The 18862-nt window shown below is 40.3% G+C and overlaps 1 protein-coding gene across 1 annotated transcript in view; it reads left to right on the top strand.

Moving 5' to 3' along the window:
- The window catches only part of SLC6A4 (solute carrier family 6 member 4), a 35471-nt gene extending 26763 nt beyond the window's left edge, over positions 1-8708 (top strand). The window contains exons 13-14 of the mRNA XM_007452455.1: positions 3403-3570; positions 7934-8708. Of these exons, the coding sequence (XP_007452517.1) occupies positions 3403-3570; positions 7934-8008 (243 nt within the window). The 3' untranslated portion in view covers positions 8009-8708. The remainder of the gene's footprint in view (positions 1-3402; positions 3571-7933) is intronic.
- Positions 8709-18862: the final 10154 nt, after the last annotated feature.

The following is an 18862-nucleotide window of genomic DNA, read 5'->3' as shown; positions in this document are numbered from 1 at the left end:
ATTTTCTTAAAGACCACCCGCACCCCCCACCAGGTTTCTCAGGTGTAGATCTGAGTCAAAAGTAGAATCCATTCATTGTAGAATGAGAGAGCTCAGCTCCAAGGGTTGCCTGTTTGCCAGGACGTGTTCAGTGCTGACTCCAGCCTTGCTGCGTGTGCCCCTACGTCCCTCCTGGTACCCGTCTGAAGATGTTTGCCCAAAGATGGATAAGCACCATGCTAACATCCCAAGTGCACTCTGAGATAGCCTGGGGTAAAGTGACTCCGTGCACATCAGCAGGGATTACTCTTAGTTCTTTCATTTATCTGTAACTTGATTTGGGGTGGGGGGAGCTTTTTGATCTTTTAGAGCCAGAGACTGTTCCTTCAGTCCAGCTCCAGCTTATTAGGATATCTGGACCATCCATTTCATCTTAGGACATGTATGCATCTGTGCCTTCCCCTTCTTTCAAAACAACCCTTTTTGCATTCTATTTTGACTTTCTCGGGGTAGTTCTTTTTTTTTTTTTTTTTTTTTGCTGTACGCGGGCCTCTCACTGTTGTGGCCTCTCCCGTTGTGGAGCACAGGCTCTGGACACGCAGGCTCAGCGGCCATGGCTCACGGGCCCAGCTGCTCTGCAGCATGTGGGATATTCCCGGACCGGGGCACAAACCTGCGTCTCCTGCATCGGCAGGCGGACTCTCAACCACTGCGCCACCAGGGAAGCCCTCGGGGTGGTTCTTTATTTTTTGTGTTTTTCTGTACCTGCACATCTCAATGTTAACTTATAAGATGGACAGCGTGCTCATTCTTGCCTCCATAATGCTGCACGTGTCTCTCTCTACCCCAGAATCCCTCCTTGACTTCCATTCCCCTGGACCCTGGAGGTTTCCAGAACCAAAGCCAACCTTTGCCCCAAGCAGCAGATACTCTCAGGGCCTAGGGCCTCTGGTGTGTGCTGTGGGCTCCAGTGTTCCTCTAGATCTTGGCCTGGTAGTTCCTTATTACCTTGTCAGCTTGCTGTTGCTTTTTGGTAAATTTAAAACAATGTATTTTTAAATCCAGAAATTTTAGTTGTTTTCAGTGAGAGGGTTGGTCTGGATCACTAGTCTGCCATTAGTAGAAGTAGAACTCCTGACATAAATGGGTTATTATATTGTTACCAGTGCTTCTTGATAATCTACTTAAATCTTTTCATTTGTTTTTCAAAGGAAGGAGAGATATTGGATTAGTTCCCTGAGGGAAGAAGCCATGTTTGTTTGTTTGTCTACTTTCATATTCTCCACACAGGGAGGGAATGATGTTCAGGGCTGAGACTCAGGAAAGGCAAGCAAGGCACTCATCCTGGACGTAAAATTTCCGGGGGTGCCAAAAAACTCAGTAGTCAAGATAAATACTACTTTTTTTTTTTTGGCTGCATCGTGCAGCTTGTGGGATCTTAGTTCCCCAACCAGGGATCGAACTCTTGCTCCCTGCAGTGGAAGCATGGAGTCTTAACCACTGGACTACCAGGGAAGTCCCGATAAATACTATTTTTATGCAGTAGTTTTTAAAAATCAAAATTAATGCAAAAAAAAAATCCCTGATGAACAAAATACCAGCGTTTTAAATAAATACAGGATCCAACCATATACTTGCATGTCTCACTTCACTCACCTTGCCCTAATCTGGCCCTGTCAGAGCTTGTCTTTTTAAAGTATTGCACTAGAATATTATATTATTATTATTTCTTGATTACTGAAATTTTGACATCCTCTTAAATGCTGTGCCCAAGGTGAATGTCTCATATGCCTTACCCTAGTCCTGGCCCCAGGCTTTTAGTATTTTCATTTCTGTGGTTGTCTGGCAAACTGGGTGAACTCTTGGTGTACAGCCAATGAGTTTCCGTGCCCAACAAAACCCAGGTACAGATCTGGGTTCAGGGACATGACATAATTCCTGTGATGTTCACTCTACTCACTTCCTCTAAAGGTAAGTGCTCCAGGGCCCAATTAAGAGGAGGCAAATCTGTCTTCCACTTCTAGGTTTACTTAACAGATCCCCTGCTTTGGGCTTTTTAAAGCTGCTTTAGGTAAACAACGAGTAGCTTACTAAAAATATTCTTTTTCACTGAAGCCAAGTTATAAAAAAGAAAAATATCGTATATGAGCAAGAGGAGGTGGGGATGTGCAAGCGGGTGTCTGGAGCAATACTTAGTGGCCACAGTGAGAGCTTGAGGCCTCCCTGAACTGCATTAGGTTTCACACACCTGACATCAAGATGAGACGAGTTACAGCAGGGATGGCTCCTAACCAGACCCCACCTTTCCCTGTTTCAAAATTACCTTTCTTAGTAGCCGGGTATGGGGCTGAGGAGAGTCTGTCCAGAGAAAGGTTTGCGATTGGCTGGGCTCCTGTTTTGAAAGCTTCCTCCTGGACTTAGGATAACACTGTTCTGAAGATGAATGTGTGTTTAACAATTTCCCATTTTATTATCTGAAGAGAAAGAAAAAAAAAAGATATAAATAGATGTTTAAGCCCACAAATAATTTACATTACTGTCTTCTTTATGACTATGAAATAATAAGATAAAATTAAATCAAGAGCAATAACGATTTCAGCACAGTGGTTACTAGGCAAAAACTGTATTTACGCTGTCTCTGGAAACCAAACTGAAATAAGAAAACTCATAAACCGAGTATTGGGAGCACACCATGGAATTTTTCTTGGTTGGAATCTTCACTGAATTTTCACGTCAAAAGTGTATTGAGCTGCTTTTTCCTTCCATTATTCCTTTCATTACAAGGGCCTGTGGCAGGCAGTCATTTATTGTCAAGATGCCTCACGGCAGAGCCATCCTTGTTGAAATCCCAGTTCTTAGCCTGGGGTTAATGCAAGGAAAGCGGGGAGAAGGAGAACTTACCTAGGAGCCAGGTCTTGAGAACCTTATTATGTCTCCTGGACCTAAATGCCTTCCATCTTACCAAAAACAATCACCGCAGAGAAACGCAGGAGGAAATGAAAACAAAGCAGAAAGAAATATGAAGCCCTAGGACTGGCAGGAGCTATGGAGAGGTCTCCCAGTTTATTCCTCCACTGTCTCAAATTGGGGACTGAACCACTCCTGATGGATGCCGGTCTCTTCTTTGCCCTGAAAGGGGCGCTGTAACCCCCTAAATAACCTTCTGAGGCCTTGGCATCCCCACTGTAGGGGCTGAGGTGGGGGTAGGGAGGAAAATCAAGATAAGCCCCTAACGGCTTCATTGTTGGCAGCTGAGGCACAGAAATTAGTGACTTCTTTGTGTCAGTTCAATCTAGGATATATCACACTTAGGCAATTTCCTGAAAGTGTCTTAGCTTTAGTGTTCAGTGTTTGTGGTATATGGACTGTCTCTGTGTGGATATCGTGAAAAATTTTGAATGTTTCTTGGAATTTCTGTTTTAGTTCATCATTTGCAGTTTTTTGATGAGCCCACCACAGCTACGACTTTTTCAGTATAATTATCCTCAGTGGAGCATCATCCTGGGTTACTGCATAGGAACCTCATCTTTCATCTGCGTCCCGATGTATATAACTTATCGGCTGATCATCACTCCAGGGACACTTAAGGAGGTATGTGCTAGTGTGTGTGTGTGTGTGTGTGTGTGTGTGTGTGTTCAGATTGGTAACTGTTTGGGGAGAAAACGGTACTCTTCTTATGCTCTATTCAAAGGATGTTAAGTCCACCACAAGAATTCACCAGGAGGCTCTTAGTCTTATATAATTATATAACTATACCATCGTGTAGCCTCTAATAGCTGCCACTGTTACCTTAAGGCATCTCCCATAAGCCTCAAGTACAAAGGTGAAAGAGTGAGCTGGCCATTTGGATGCACCATAACACACAACTTGGTGTATAGCATTCTAAACATAATCAGAAAACTGCTTTGCCTCCTGCATGGCATTGGGCATGCACATCAGATCAGTGGTGTCTGGAGCAATAACACAAATTTGATTTAAGTGGATTTAAATTAAATCCACTTGGTTTAAGTGGAGATTATGATGGAAATTGTCTGTGGTCATTTTCTAACAGCAGTGTAACAAGGGCTTTTTAAAAAATATTTATTTATTTATTTGGCTGTGTTGGATCTTGGTTGCTGCGTGGGGGCTCTCTCTATTTGCAGTGAGTGAGGGCTACTCTTCGTTGTGGCGCATGGGCCTCCCACTGCGTTGGCCTCTCTTGTTGCAGAGCACAGGCTCTAGAGCACAGGCTTCAGTAGTTGTGGCTTGCGGCCTCCAGAGCGCAGGCTCAGTAGTTGTGGCGCACAGGCTTAGTTGCTCCACGGCATGTGGGATCTTCCCGGACCAGGGCTCGAACCCATGTCCCCTGCATTGGCAGGCGGATTCTTAACCACCGCGCCACCAGGGAAGCCCTACAAAGGCTGTTTTGAAAATCACTAAATAAGGGTGTTGCAACAATATCGTAGTTTTAGTTCAAGTCACTGGAATGAAAAAAAAAAGTTGCCATTTTAGCAAGATTCATGTCAGTAAATGAATAATGTGCTGTAAAAATTTCAATAACAGAATCTTACAATTTGTATAAGATTGTATATATTTTAAAGCATCTTCATGTAGACTATTTTATTTTGTTATCAAAATACTTTGTGAGGTGAATGGGCAGGTATCATTAGCAGACAAAGATACTGAGTCTGGGAATAATGCCGCTCATAGTTTCCTTATTTCAGTGACTTGTCCAGGGATACACAGTACAGGGAGGCTCAGAATCCAAGTCTGGTTTTTGGCCCAGTGCTCTTTCATGTTTAGGTGCAGCTTCTCTTTTGTGTCCTCAGGGTACTAATAGTTTGCTAATGTAGAAATTGGCTCTAGAGGTTAGGGAGAGATGAGTTGCCACTTTTCATCCTGTACTGACAAGAGTTAGTTAGTGTTCAGGCTGCCAGGATTCCCAGCAATGTTACCAGAATTGAAAATGCTTGGGTCGTTACTTGTTTGGTTGTGTTTCTTGCCACAGTAAGGTTACTGTGGCAGTAGAGCCTGAAGGAGCGGCCACTTAGAAGTCTGTGGGTGGGTGCTTGTGTAGGAGACAAGCTCAAAGGTGAAGAGTGGTATTTGGGGGAGAGCTAGAGGGACCTGTGCTCTATAATGACCTGAGAGCACAGGTGGGCTAGTCTATGGGCTCTTAGAAGCAAAACTTAAATATCAGATCATCATACTCATCTTCCTAAAACATTTCACAAGAAACACGAAGAGAACGTGAGGCCATTAAACATCATCTCTTTTCTAAGAACTGAGATTGCTTCTTTTTCCAAACAGAAAAACTGAATTCTAGGTGAACAGAATTAGTAACTCTGCCAGGAGTTACTAATTTCCTACACCCAAAACAGTCCTATCACAACCTCATTCCTCCCAAAGGGGCTTGGACTCTGGTGTTGCCTGAAATACACACTCAGACAAGAGTCATTGTACTTGCTCCTTCAGGATGTCCTTTATGGCAGTCATGATAGTCCACTGGCCCAGCTGACTCAAACCCAGAGGCCAAGGTCAGGGGTGGGAACTCTAGTTAGGTTAATAAATTTCAGTATTCTTTGGTCACAGACTGTACCTCAAGTCTTGATCATCTTTCTTGCAAATTCCCCGTTAGCCACAAGGAAATGCCACCCAACGGTGTATAATTAACAGAGCTCAGATCCATTAGTAGTAGAGGTAAGGCCGATTGCAGGGCCATGTTTGTCATAGGCCACCAGATGAGAAACAGTGGGTTACCAGGAAGCATCATGATATAGCTGGTCAAGGGGGCCTATGAGGGAAAAGACTATGGCAAGTCATTTACCTGCTCTGGGCCTTAGTTTCTTCATCTTTAAAATGTGCTCATTGAATTGGATTAACATTTCCAAAGTATGTTTTAAGGAGTAGTAGTAGTTCCATGGGATATCAATAAGTGTTACTGCTGGGGGAAAAAGGTTACATGGTCAAATAATTTTGGAGAATGCTGGATTAAGGTAAGGTAAATAGGTCTCTTTACTACAGGATTTCTCAAAAGCCTTAACATGCCTATGTGCATGCTTAATTTCTGATGAGAATAAAGCATGCCATGTTTTTGCCAAGCACCCCAAGGGACTAAAATTTTTTGTGAATACCAGACTTGATGGTCTTTAACATTCTATCTATGAGGGAGGGAGAACTCATATAAAATTTTGGTATGGTTAAAAAGAAAAAAAAAAGTAAATTTCTTAACTCTTCTGGGCCCTAGCCATATACAAGGCTACAGTTTGTGGAGTGAGCCACCACTTACTCACCTGTAATTTGGAGGCTATCATGTGCATCTGCAACCTGGAAGTCTCAAGTTTGGAGTCATCAACTGGATTAGGTCACTGTCCCCAGAAGCCCCTAGTGACCTGCACAAAGACACTGGGAAGATGGTCCCTAATAAGTAAGCATTCATGAAGATGGCAACAGTGATCCATTGCTTAGATGATTGCCTTGCAGAAGGCCAGGGACTGGCAAATTTTGAGAGCAGTAGTAATGTGGCAACTGGAATGCTGCTGAAATATGGAAGACGAAGGTGGACCTGGCATTTGGGGAGATCAGCAGCCAGAAGGGCAGGAGAATGGGCAGGTGGGGGCTAGGGTACAAAAGCCAAATGTTCTACTTCACAGTGTTGTTTACTGTGGGTCTTGCCTCTACCCTAGTTAGAGTGATGTGTCCAGTTCCCAGTTAGCAAGGCCTAATTCTCCTTAATCAGTTATGGGTTACAGATTCATCTATGGGAAAGGATGGTTTGTGAAATTTTGCTTTCTATGACTTGACATGTCCAGGTAGTTGATGAGCACTGCAGCAACTCGTTTTTAAATGGATTTCCAGTGTGAGATTTTAGTTCTTGAATATTAAGGTCATTAGGAACACAACATGTACAATTTTGTGAACTTCATTACCTATGAGAATGGGAACTTTTAAAATTCCATAGGCCCTGCTCCCTAAAGAAGAATCAACCCCCAGAACCAGGAAATAAAAAAAAACTGAAGGGGACTGCATACTTTTTCAATCCAAAATAAAAAGGACAAGTAGCAGAGCTTCACCTAAAATCAATAAATCAAAATATGCTTTCAGATCCAATTTTGCCTTGCTCACCATATGTACAGACTTTTGGCATCAAAGATTTTACTGAGCAACTTACTTAACAAAGATTTTCTTCTAAGCTTCTGCAGTGCTCCGCACATCCCTGAGCTGCTTCGTGTCACTGATGCTAAGTTTTGCAAGGCAGGCTGTATATTTCATACCCAAGCCCGAGCATATTTCAGATCTGTCCCAAAGCTTCTGTGTACCTCAGCTGTTTCTAAAGTAAAAATTCTCAGCCTTTCCCCTGTGCTAAGTACTACATCAACATGAGATTGCTTTAGGAATGATGATTTAAATGGGCACATCTTTTAAAATTTAATTATGTAATAATTTGCACCCTTGTATGAACTAACCAGTGCTCCTTTACAGGTAAATTCATTAAATCAGTAACATCCTGGCTGTTACAGTGGCTGATGGCACTGTGCACTGTGCCTGTAGCATGTATGCAGGCAAAAGGAGCATGGTTGAGGTGGGGGGAGCCAGAATCCAGAGCTCACTCTGCTTCCCAAGCCCTGTGGGCCACATGAAGCCTCCTCTGACAAGATGCCCTTTCCCAGGCCATCAAAGGCATGTTACAGGCCAGCAGAGGTTCTATTGAAGGTCCATCCTTTCTCCCATTAGAGTTATGATGACTTTCTTAATTAGTTTACAGATGCTTATATAGTTCCTGAATATGCCATTTTTACCCATATTTGAGAACAGATAAGTTGCGGATTCCTTTCTTAAGGAAAGTCAGTAAGACTATTCCAATTTACTATTAAATGCCATTTAAATGCTACTTAACCTTTGTTTTAATATTGAAAAAAATTTTAAACTGTTAAATTATAAGAATATTTATAACATTATGTTTTCTTCCTAACAGCGTCTTATTAAAGGTATCACTCCAGAAACACCGACAGAAATTCCCTGTGGGGATATCCTCTTGAACGCTGTGTAAAAAGGAAGGAAAATGGCTTCCCAACAAGCTCTTCCTCCAGTTCTGACAAGTCACACCTCGCCTTCCCCCTCTAACTCAATGAGTTGCCAGCTAAGCCTGCCGATGGAAGGGCCTTCTTCATAGAGACACAGTCCCAAAAGACTATGGTGCCTAGACTCTTATGGCCTCCAGCCACTTCTTTCTGTGAAATCTCCCAGACATGTTATCATGTTAGACTCTGTGATGCAGCTGAAGTGGACTGCTTTGGATGTGGGAGGGTGTGTATGGAGGTGATGAAAACCACAGTATCGTCAGTTAGGATTAGGTTTAGGATCAAGTCTGTGAAAGTCTCCTGTATCATTCCTTGTTACGATCATCAGTATCTAACATCGTTTGCTTCCAAAGGTTTCACTGTTCATGAATGCATAAACCATTTAGAAGAAAACAGGGATACTGTCTTGCTAGCCATATATTTCCTGAGTAGCATAGAATTCTACTATAGCTGGAATCTACTAGAACCCTGTAACCTGTGTACTGCTCTGGAGTCAGGAGAGGAAGATGTAAGAAGCTAAGCTGAAAAATAATTTGTACATGTGAGCGTGTGTGTCTGTGTATATACTGTTGTTCCAGCGTATCCCTATCTCCATTCTAATACTTTGGGCCCGTTACAAACTATATGAATTTCCTCTAGTTTTTCTTACATTAACAAATTCCACCTACTGAAATCTGTATGTATGTTATTATTTGAAGGGTATAATTACTACAGCACGCTCTGCCACCCGCTCCTTTTCCAATGAACTTTAGCCCATACATCTTCCTTTATGGGCCATGCTTTAGTATTTCTTGCACTTCACTGCCATCTTCCTGTCTCTCTGCTAAACATTCAGGATAATGTTCCACAGGCAAATCTGGCCTATTTCATTAGTCACTGTGGCTTGGCTATGAACTACTTTGAAGATGAATATTGATAAATGCATTTTCAGTGTTAACTATCTGGTTTAAGCTCTGTCTACTTCAAATGACTGAGTTTAACCATTAAGGTTACTTGGCTTTGTGAAGAGTGGATAAATCAAATTTTCACAGGGTGTAGAGATCTGGTACCCTGACCTAAACCAAGGTCATCCTCAACCCAAAAGTAATTGGAGAGTCTGGGTTAGCCTTAAATGAACCTCCTCCCAACCCCTTGACCCTTCCTGGTTGGCTACCAGGATAGTGAGTCCTCCAGATAATTTTCAAGACTGAGTGTAAGTAAGCCTGATTGGAAAAGGGTCAGTTAAGTGAATAACCTTACATGCCACATAAAACCCTTAATACAGATCAAGTATATTTGAACTTCAGTGGCTTGGGACTCTCAGATGCATAGGTAGAGAAGCAAATTTTACCTTGTAGTGTGAGACTTCCTTACCAAAATCTTAAAGGGAGTAAAGCCTAGTCAATGATAAAAGGACTCAATGATCTGGCCCCATATCACATCAGTCCTCTATATAAATCTAACTTAATCCTAACCTTATAGAAAGAAGATCTATATAGCAGAAGCCTAGTTTAATCCAGTTATAGAGCTTCCTCCCTTGGCTTCCTTTCCCCAACAATATTCCCTGGCCATCTTCCTGTATTCCCCCTACATTCTTCTATTGCTTATTCTTTGCTTTTCCTAGCAGAATATCTTCCTCATAGATGTTAGCTGCTGAGAAGTTTCCCAAAATATTAGAGGAAAACAGAGGGGGATTTAAAAATGACTCTTAACTGACCTACCTTCATTATCTTCACTCTTTCATTCCTTCCTGCTACCTCATGTCCATTCTCTTTGCTTTCTAGCATGCTGAAAGGAGAGAGGTTATATAAGTGGCAGCGTATTCAGTGGTAAACAGCTTTGCAAATTTAAGAACTTGCTTTATAAATATATTCAGATATGTATTCTCCCCATCCCACACACACTTATGCATTTTCCAAAGATACCATTTTTTAAAAAGCACTTTTTCAAACAAAGTTTTGTCAAGCCAGGTGTTATACAGGTGTTTTGAAAAGTTTTCAAATGTCACTATACAGAAAAAATCCAAAATCTCTCCTCAGCGTAGTTTGCATTTACTTGACCCCTATTTATCGATACTACCATGGATTTTTTTTTAAGGAAAACTTGAGTTGGTAAATGGACTTTAAAATAATCTTTTAAAGACCTTTTACATCTAATGTAGCATTTACATAAAAGTAAAAAATAAAAATGGAATGAATTGTAAAGTTATTTAAGTACTGAAGTTAATTTTTTTTCTGTGATTTTATTAGTGAGAAATACCTGAGAAATAGGCAAGACACAAGCAAAGGCATGGAGGCAGTTCAGTTGATTGAGGTTGTTCCTATATGTTGACATGTAATGGAGTCCAAAGAATTCATCTTTATTCTAAAAAACTTGCAACCCATTTAAAACTTATTCCATTTGTTGTGTGGAATGCATATGACTTGTAACCTAAATTCATTGCCCTGGCTGCCCCACGTAGAGATGGATGCAAAGACCCCAACAAACCCAGTCAATGTATTAGCTCCAAAATCAAACAATGACAATCAAATCAAATAATGAATCTCAAATTAAGGCAAAAAGTTATTCTTGAGATGAGTCACTCTCTCACCGTCCCTGCTTTTTAGCAAACTTGTTAATTTGGTGCCACCAACCTAAATATTTAAGTGTAAGTACGAATTTCCATTTAATTCACCCACCCCACCCTGACCCCTTAAAAGGGAGATTATTCTCCTAGAATTAGCACCATATTCTTTTGATAATTAGGAAAGGCTGACCTGATACATTGTATCTGTTGTATAACTGATTTGGGTCACTGTCAAGCAAAGCTTAAAACCATGGAATGCAGTGGCTTAACTGTGCTGTTCTTACACATTTTAGACAATGCTTAGCTACCCAGTGGTACAATCCACACCTGGTTCCTTTCATAGCATGTCTCTTTGCTCATAAATCAACACCTGGTGCTTAAGATATCATTAAATGAGGCAGTATTCAGAAGGCATTTTCTACCCTCCCTTTTTTCTTTTATTGTCAGAGATGGATGGGGAAGTGAAATAGCAGATTCCTCAGAGACTATACTACAACCTGTCATCCCCATAAAGCAATAAAAGCAAAATAGTCCTATGCTAAGCGGAAGAAGTTGTATACTTTTTTTTTTTTTTTTTTTGGTATGTGGGTTCATTGGTTCTGGTTCTGGTTTTTCATTTCCTTCTATTCGGCAATCTAACATTAATCTTGTATTTTCTGTTTCTCCCCCAAGCTGACATGGATAGCCTTGAAGGTAATGATACACCCAAGTCCTCTCACAAACCATTCCACCAGAGTCACACACTTGAGCACAGGCTCCGGACGCGCAGGCTCAGCGGCCATGGCTCACGGGCCCAGCCGCTCCGCGGCATGTGGGATCTTCCTGGACCGGGGCATGAACCCGTGTCCCCTGCATCAGCAGGCGGACTCTCAACCACTGCGCCACCAGGGAAGCCCGGAAGTTATATACTTTAAAGTCATCATTATTTAAATAACGCAAGGAGAGTTACACAAAAGGCTCTAAATTAGGAAGGGGAACTTAGAAAATGCTTGCTTGAGAAGTATGTTAGAGACTGAAATTTATAAACCCAAATATGGGAAGAAACCCATTAAGACAGGGAATATTCTTACACTGTGGAAAGCTTTCCTGGTCCACTTGAAACATTCTGAATTCTTCAGTATCAGAGATAAATCTGATATTAATTAAAATTTGTCACGTTCAGTTCCATGGAAGGACTATTTTAAAAGCTCTAAATGTTTTTTTTTTCTTACTTTTTATAGTATCATCTTTTCCCCTCATTGCTTAACTGTCTCTAAATTTCAATGATAGAACAATATTTTAAAGTTCAGATAACTACATTTAGAGGCAGAAACAAACCTAGCTAATTTCTCTACTTTTCTTGGGATCTGGAAGTTTCTAAAGGAAGGTGAGCTTAAGTTTTATTTCCTCTCCTAGAATGAAATAATGCCCCTCTCAATTGTTTAGTAGGCATTTACCACAATGGAAAAGATGGAATCTTAAATATGTCTTTCCTTTTGTTACATACAGTTAGAATTCATTCAGTACTGTTTCTACATTAGGTGTTTCAAAACAAATCATCTTTTCAGAAGTCTTTATTTTTTGGAAATAATTCACAGTATATTTCAATTGGAATTTCAGGTTGTATTTCTCTTACCAACACATCATAAAATTCACACCAAATTGCTCTGCCACCAATGCAAGTTTTTCCCTTAAGTAATCAAAAAGAGATTGTTTCATTGGCCAAATCTAATTTGGAACCAGTGTGCATTGGTGGGGTATGTCATCAGAAGAAAGTTTTATGTCTGCTGAACTAAGAAGAACCTTATCATTTAGGAGAGAGAAAAGATGATTTCAGTTCTTCAGTTCTACAACTGAAGACTACAATTATAGTAGATAATTTATTTCTAACAATTTGTAAACACTGACAGTCCAAACAACAAATATTTAGGAAGGAGCAGCTAGCCCATCTCTATGCTAAAACAGCTAAATTTCCATAAATAAATAAGAACATCTGCTGTTTTTTTTTTAAAACAAAACTATTTGATTCTTACTTAAACGCTAATATGATAAGTGTACCTTAAAACTTGATACATGAAAAATGCAAAGTTTAAAGGATAAAATTAGGAACTTTACATAAGAATTTGCAGTTATTTCTCCAGTGGCATTCAAAATATGAATTGATTTACAAAAAACATTTTCAGGATACTTTGTGTGTTGAACATATCAATAAGGTGCTTCAAAATGTGGATTATATAGTTAGTTGAATTATATAAATGGTATTTCTTTTTCCTCATCTTTCCTTTCTTCTTCCACATTATTTAGAGCTAAGAAAAATAAATTTCTTCCACTATTCACCTGTTGTGATAATATGAAATTTTCCATGAAACATTATTTTTTACATGAAACATGTTTATTTTTAAACTTCAGTGACAGAATTAAACCTGTTTTATTTATACAAAATAGGAGTCCCCTCTTTAAGATGCATGAAATGCCCATGTATACATTTATGCAGTTTAGTCATAAATGTTCCAAACTATATTTTAAGGTATCAGTAAATGCCTTTTGTTGTGAACTATTACTGTAATAACTCATAACATCATGATGAATAGATTCTGTCTCATTAAAAAACAAAACAGAAAACCAAAAAAACCTTTCCAAACTCTTAAGGTTAAAAGAAAAATCTTAACTGTATATTGTCAAAACATTTACACATCCCCGAAAACATCACTGCATGTGGGACTTCCCTGGTGGCACAGTGGTTAAGACTCCATGCTCCCAATGCAGGGGGCCCAGGTTCAATCCCTGGTCTGGGAACTAGATCCCACATGCATGCCACAACTAAGAGTTCGCATGTCACAACTAAGGCACCGCGAGCCACAACTAAGGAGCCCACCTGCCACAACTAAGACCAGACGCAACCAAATAAATAAATATAAAATCACTGGATGTGATTTGCAAATACTTAGCATCAAAAGTACCTAGAGTTAGAGATATTAAATTTCAGTAAAGCTAAATAAATTACTACAATTTTTGCAATTTGTGCAGAGCTTCAGTTTATAATGTGCTTTTCACATAGATCATCTCATTTGATCATCAGAACTCTGGGTGACATGGGTGACAGTGTTACTCCCCCCATTCTGCAGATAAGGAAACTGAGGCTCAGAGAGGTCAGTTGATTTGCTCAGGTTCACACAACTAGAAAGTTCTAGAACAGGCCTTATACCTAGGTTTTCTGATTGCAGGCCAAACATTACTTGCATGTCTTTCTTTAAAATCATCACCCATATAAAACTCTTAAAGAGAGCACAGGCAAAACATTCTATGACATAAATCATGCCAATGTTTTCTTAGGTCAGTCTCCCAAGGCAATAGAAATAAAAACAAAAATAAACAAATGGAACCTAATCAAACTTACAAGCTTTTGCACAGCAAAGGAAACCATAAACAAAATGGAAAGACAACCTACAGAATGGGAGAAAACATTTGCAAATGATGCAACCGACAAGGGCTTAATCTCCAAAATATATAAACAGCTCATACAACTAAACAACAAAACAAACAACCCAATTGAAAAATCAGCAGAAGACCTAAACAGACATTTCTCCAAAGAAAGCTTACAGGTGGCCCTAGGCACATGAAAAGGTGCTCAACATCACTAATTATTAGAGAAATGCAAATCAAAACTACAATGAAGTACCACTTCACACTGGTCAGAATGGCCATCATTAAAAAGTCTACAAATAACAAATGCTGGAGAGGGTGTGGAGAAAAGTGAACCCTCCTACACTGTTGATGGGAATGTAAGTTGGTGCAGCCACTATGGAAAACAGTATGGAGGTTCCTCAGAAAACTGGAAGTAGAACTACCATATGATCCAGCAATCCCACTCCATATGATCCAGCAATCCCACTCCTGGGCATATATATCTGGACAAAACTATAATTAGAAAAGATACATGCACCCCTATGTTCACAGCAGCACTATTTACAAATAGCCAAATGTCCATCAACAGATGAATGGATAAAGAAGATGTGGTACATATATACAATGGAATAGTACTAAGCCATAAAAAATGCCATTTGCAGCAACATGGATGCAGCCAGAGATTATCATACTAAGTGAAATAAGTCAGAAAAACAAATACCATATGATATCACTTACATGTGGAATCTAAAATATGGCACAAATGAACATATCTACAAAACAGAAACAGACTCACAGACATAGAGAACAGACTTGTGGTTGCCGAGGGGAGAGGGGGAAGGATGGACTGGGAGTTTGGGGTTAGTAGATGCAAACTATTACATTTAGAATGGACAAACAGCAAGGTCCTACTGTATAGCACAGGGAACAATATCCAATCTCTTGGGATAAACCATAATGGAAAATATTTAAAAAAAATAATGCAGGGACTTCCCTGGTGGTGCAGTGGTTAAGAATCTGCCTGCCAATGCAGGGGACACGGGTTCGAGCCCTGGTCTGGGAAGATCTCACATGCTGCGGAACAAATAAGCCCGCGAGCCACAACTACTGAAGCCCACAAGCCTAGAGCCCCTGCTCCGCAACAGGAGAAGCCACCACAATGAGAAGCCCGCACACGGCAACAAAGAGCATCCCCCGCCCGCCGCAACTAGAGAAAGCCCGCATGCAGCAGTGAAGACCCAACACAGCCAAAAATAAATAATTAAAAAAAAAAAAGAATGTATATACAACTGAGTCACTTTGCTGTACAGCAGAAATCAACACAACATTGTAAATCGATTAAACAATGTCTTAACTAAAAAAAAAATCATCATCCATAGAAGCCAAAATACAGATGCTAAATTCAAAAAGGAAAATCATGAAGTATGTGTTTCCAACAAACAAGGACATCTCCTACATAACCACAATAGGACCATCAAAACCAGGAAAGTAACATTGACGCATTACTGCCATCTAATCTCAGACACCATTCAATTATGTCCTTTTACCAAAAGGATCCAGTCTAGAACCACACGTTCATCTCTTTTGTCTCCCTCAGTCTGCAACAGTTTTCCAGACTTTCCTTTTCATAAACTTGACACTTTCGAATATTACAAGCTAGTTACTCTGTAGAGTTTCTCTCAATTTGATTTGATACTTGACTCATGATTAGATTCAAGCTAATATACATTTTTGGTAGAAATATCACAGGAATGTTGTTGTGCTCTCAGCACATTCTATCAGGTCGAGGATGATTCAATTTTTTCCCCATACTGGTGATATTAACTTGAATCACTTCATTAAGGTGGTATCTGCCAGACTTTCCACCAAGTAAAATTCCTTTTGTTTTTGTAATTAATATTTTGTAGGGGGTTTACTCTGAGACTGTGCGAATACACTGTTCCTCATCTTTCATTTTTCATGGATTCTTAATTTATTCAATGGATTATAATCAATTATTATTCATTTTGATGCTCAAATGGTTCCATATTTAGCCAGTGAGAATCCTTTCAAGCTGGCTCCTGGTATCCTTTAGACATGTCCCCATCATTCCTGGAACACTCACTTCCTTACCTTCTGGAGTAAGATGTTACAGTATCATCTTGTACTTTCTCTGCCACAGCCATTTCTCCAAGAAGTCCTGGCTTCTTTTAGTGAAGAATATATTTAGAAACCAAGACCTAGGTGCCAGGTATGCTCATTGGAGTGTCACTGATCCCGTCTTCTCACGTGTGCTCAAAAACACACATTTTCATCTATTATTATTTCTCTATCTTGAAAATTATATGTTTATACCAGTAACTCCAGTTCCAAACCAACACTACAAAGTTCATTCTAATTTTCTCTCTTCATGTTTATAACCCCTTCTAGGGCAGTGAGAAACCTGGCTCCCATTATAACAAATATATTTATTTTTGATCAATATCCCTGAATGTAAGCAATATTCCATTGCTGCTGTCACTGCCGTCTACACAGCTTTTTTTTTTTTTTTCGGTACGCGGGCCTCGCACTGTTGTGGCCTCTCCCGCTGCGGAGCACAGGCTCCGGACGCGCAGGCTCAGCGGCCATGACTCATGGGCCCAGCCGCTCCGCGGCATGTGGGAATCCTCCCGGACCGGGGCACAAACCCATGTCCCCTGCTTCGGCAGGCAGACTCTCAACCACTGCGCCACCAGGGAAGCCCTACATAGCCCTTTTTACCCCATTAAGGTTCTGACACCTCATGCTGGGACTGTCCCTATACAAATACCCTTCTCACCGTGCTCAAGCTGACATCATCCCTTGGTGAGCAGTCACCATCACCATCCACTGCACAGATGCCTCCCCCTCCACCACTTGGGCTCAGATATCCTTAATGGACCTCCTTTCTGAATGGATTACCCCTCACATTCATTTGGGCTGCTCCTTCACGATGCTCTTCACTGTGTTTTAGTGACACCCAGCTCTGGGTCATGATAGCTTTACCTTGCTCAGCCCCACTTAAATGGCTTTTGGATTGAATTGTTAGGGAAGGGATGGTGAAAAAGGAAGAGGACCGGTTTACATTCATTCATTGTTACAATTATAGCCTAAGAAAGTCATAGTCTTTTCTTAAGGGGCAGAGAGAGGAATGGGATTAGCAGTATAGTGGGATGGGCAAAGCTTGGACAAAGCATCTCCCAAGACAGAAACTTCAGTATTAAAGTGTATCTCTAAACTCTTTTTCTAAAATCTTTCCTGCTTAGTATTCCTTTGATTCTTAAGGCTTTGTCTTCTTAACACAATTAAGAAGACTCTAGCACATCTGGTACATAGCCCCCAATTTGCTGAATACATGAAAATAATGCATACTTCATGTCATTTGTCTGGCCTAGTTTCCCTCCATAGTAAGTATGGCTCATGTCATACATTTTACCAAAAGCAAAAAAACTTTTCTGCACCTGTGTTAAGAGCAACCAGATAGGATTGAGAAGACAAGCTCAAGTCCTTTCTCATCCACTACCAAGCTAAGGAACCTTATTTAAGTCACTCAACTTTACTGGCCCCATCTCCTCATGGGTAATAATATACATATATACACACAATATATATACATATGATATATATACATACTAGTATTTACTGTGTGCTTACATCAGGCACAGCATTACATACACTGTTTCAAGCAATCCTCACATCAGGCTTATGAAAGAGACCCTTTTATTATCCTACTACAAATAAGGAAAAAATAAAGTTCAGAGAACTTAATTTGTCCAAGATTATGCAGCAAGTGGTGGACCCAAGATTTCCAAATCTCAGCTATTAAACCTGATGTCATACCATCTTAAAAACATTTTAAATTCGAGGGGTTATAGATGATTTCTAAGTTCATTCTTGTTTTAAAATTCTAATTTTAAGAAATACTTAATATTAAAGTAAATGAAGTTAAAACAATGTAGTAAAAACTTCTAAACGTTCACTCATGCCAGCTATTATAGTAGGTACTGGGCATACAAAGTTGAGACCAGATCTTTGCCTTCAAACAACTAACATACAATCATTATACCATAATGCTGTGATAGTATTACCCACAGAATTAAAAGGAAACAGAGGTGTGGCTGAAACAAAGAAAGGTATTATAAGAGGTTTTCTGGAGGGAATCACACTTCAGTTTTAAAAATAAGGAGTTAGGCAGAAACATGACTTTCCAGGGAAAGCGATTAGTATGTGAGAAGGCACAGTTACCTTGAAACAGCACTGTGTAACTGGTATGACTGGAACAGGAGTAAACAAGGGGAGGGAGAAGGAAAATTAAAGACACTGAATCACAGGAACAGCTGTTTACCAATTCATAATAATTTCTTTTAAGTACATTATTTTAGACCTCATATATTTAAAAGAACACGTATCTAGCAACAAATATAATGAACCCCTTATTTATACTGGTCCAAATAATTCGTTATCAAAGAACTGCTGCCCTGTGCATAAGCCATTTGACTAATCAACATCTACATATTCTTCCTATAAAAATGACTAAGATTAACCAGCATGGCCAACATTCCTCCATTCATATATTAAAAATCTTAAATTACAAAAATGTTTACTGTGAGGTATCTTATGCATACAGAATAATATATAAAACATATTTACAATTGATAGAGTGAATAGCCAAGTAACTTACCACCCAGATCAAAAAACTATTGCCAGGGGCTTCCCTGGTGGCGCAGTGGTTGGGACTCCACCTGCCGATGCAGGGGACACAGGTTTGTGCCCTGGTCCGGGAGGATCCCCCATGCCGCGGAGCGGCTGGGCCTGTGAGCCATGGCCGCTGAGCCTGCGCGCCCGGAGCCTGTTGCTCCGCAACGGTAGAGGCCACAACAGTGAGAGGCCCGCGTAC

The sequence above is a fragment of the Lipotes vexillifer genome, unplaced genomic scaffold, assembly GCF_000442215.2.
Source record: "Lipotes vexillifer unplaced genomic scaffold, Lipotes_vexillifer_v1.1 scaffold216, whole genome shotgun sequence".
NCBI lineage: Eukaryota > Metazoa > Chordata > Mammalia > Artiodactyla > Lipotidae > Lipotes > Lipotes vexillifer.
This window is presented reverse-complemented; position numbering and strand designations above follow the sequence as displayed.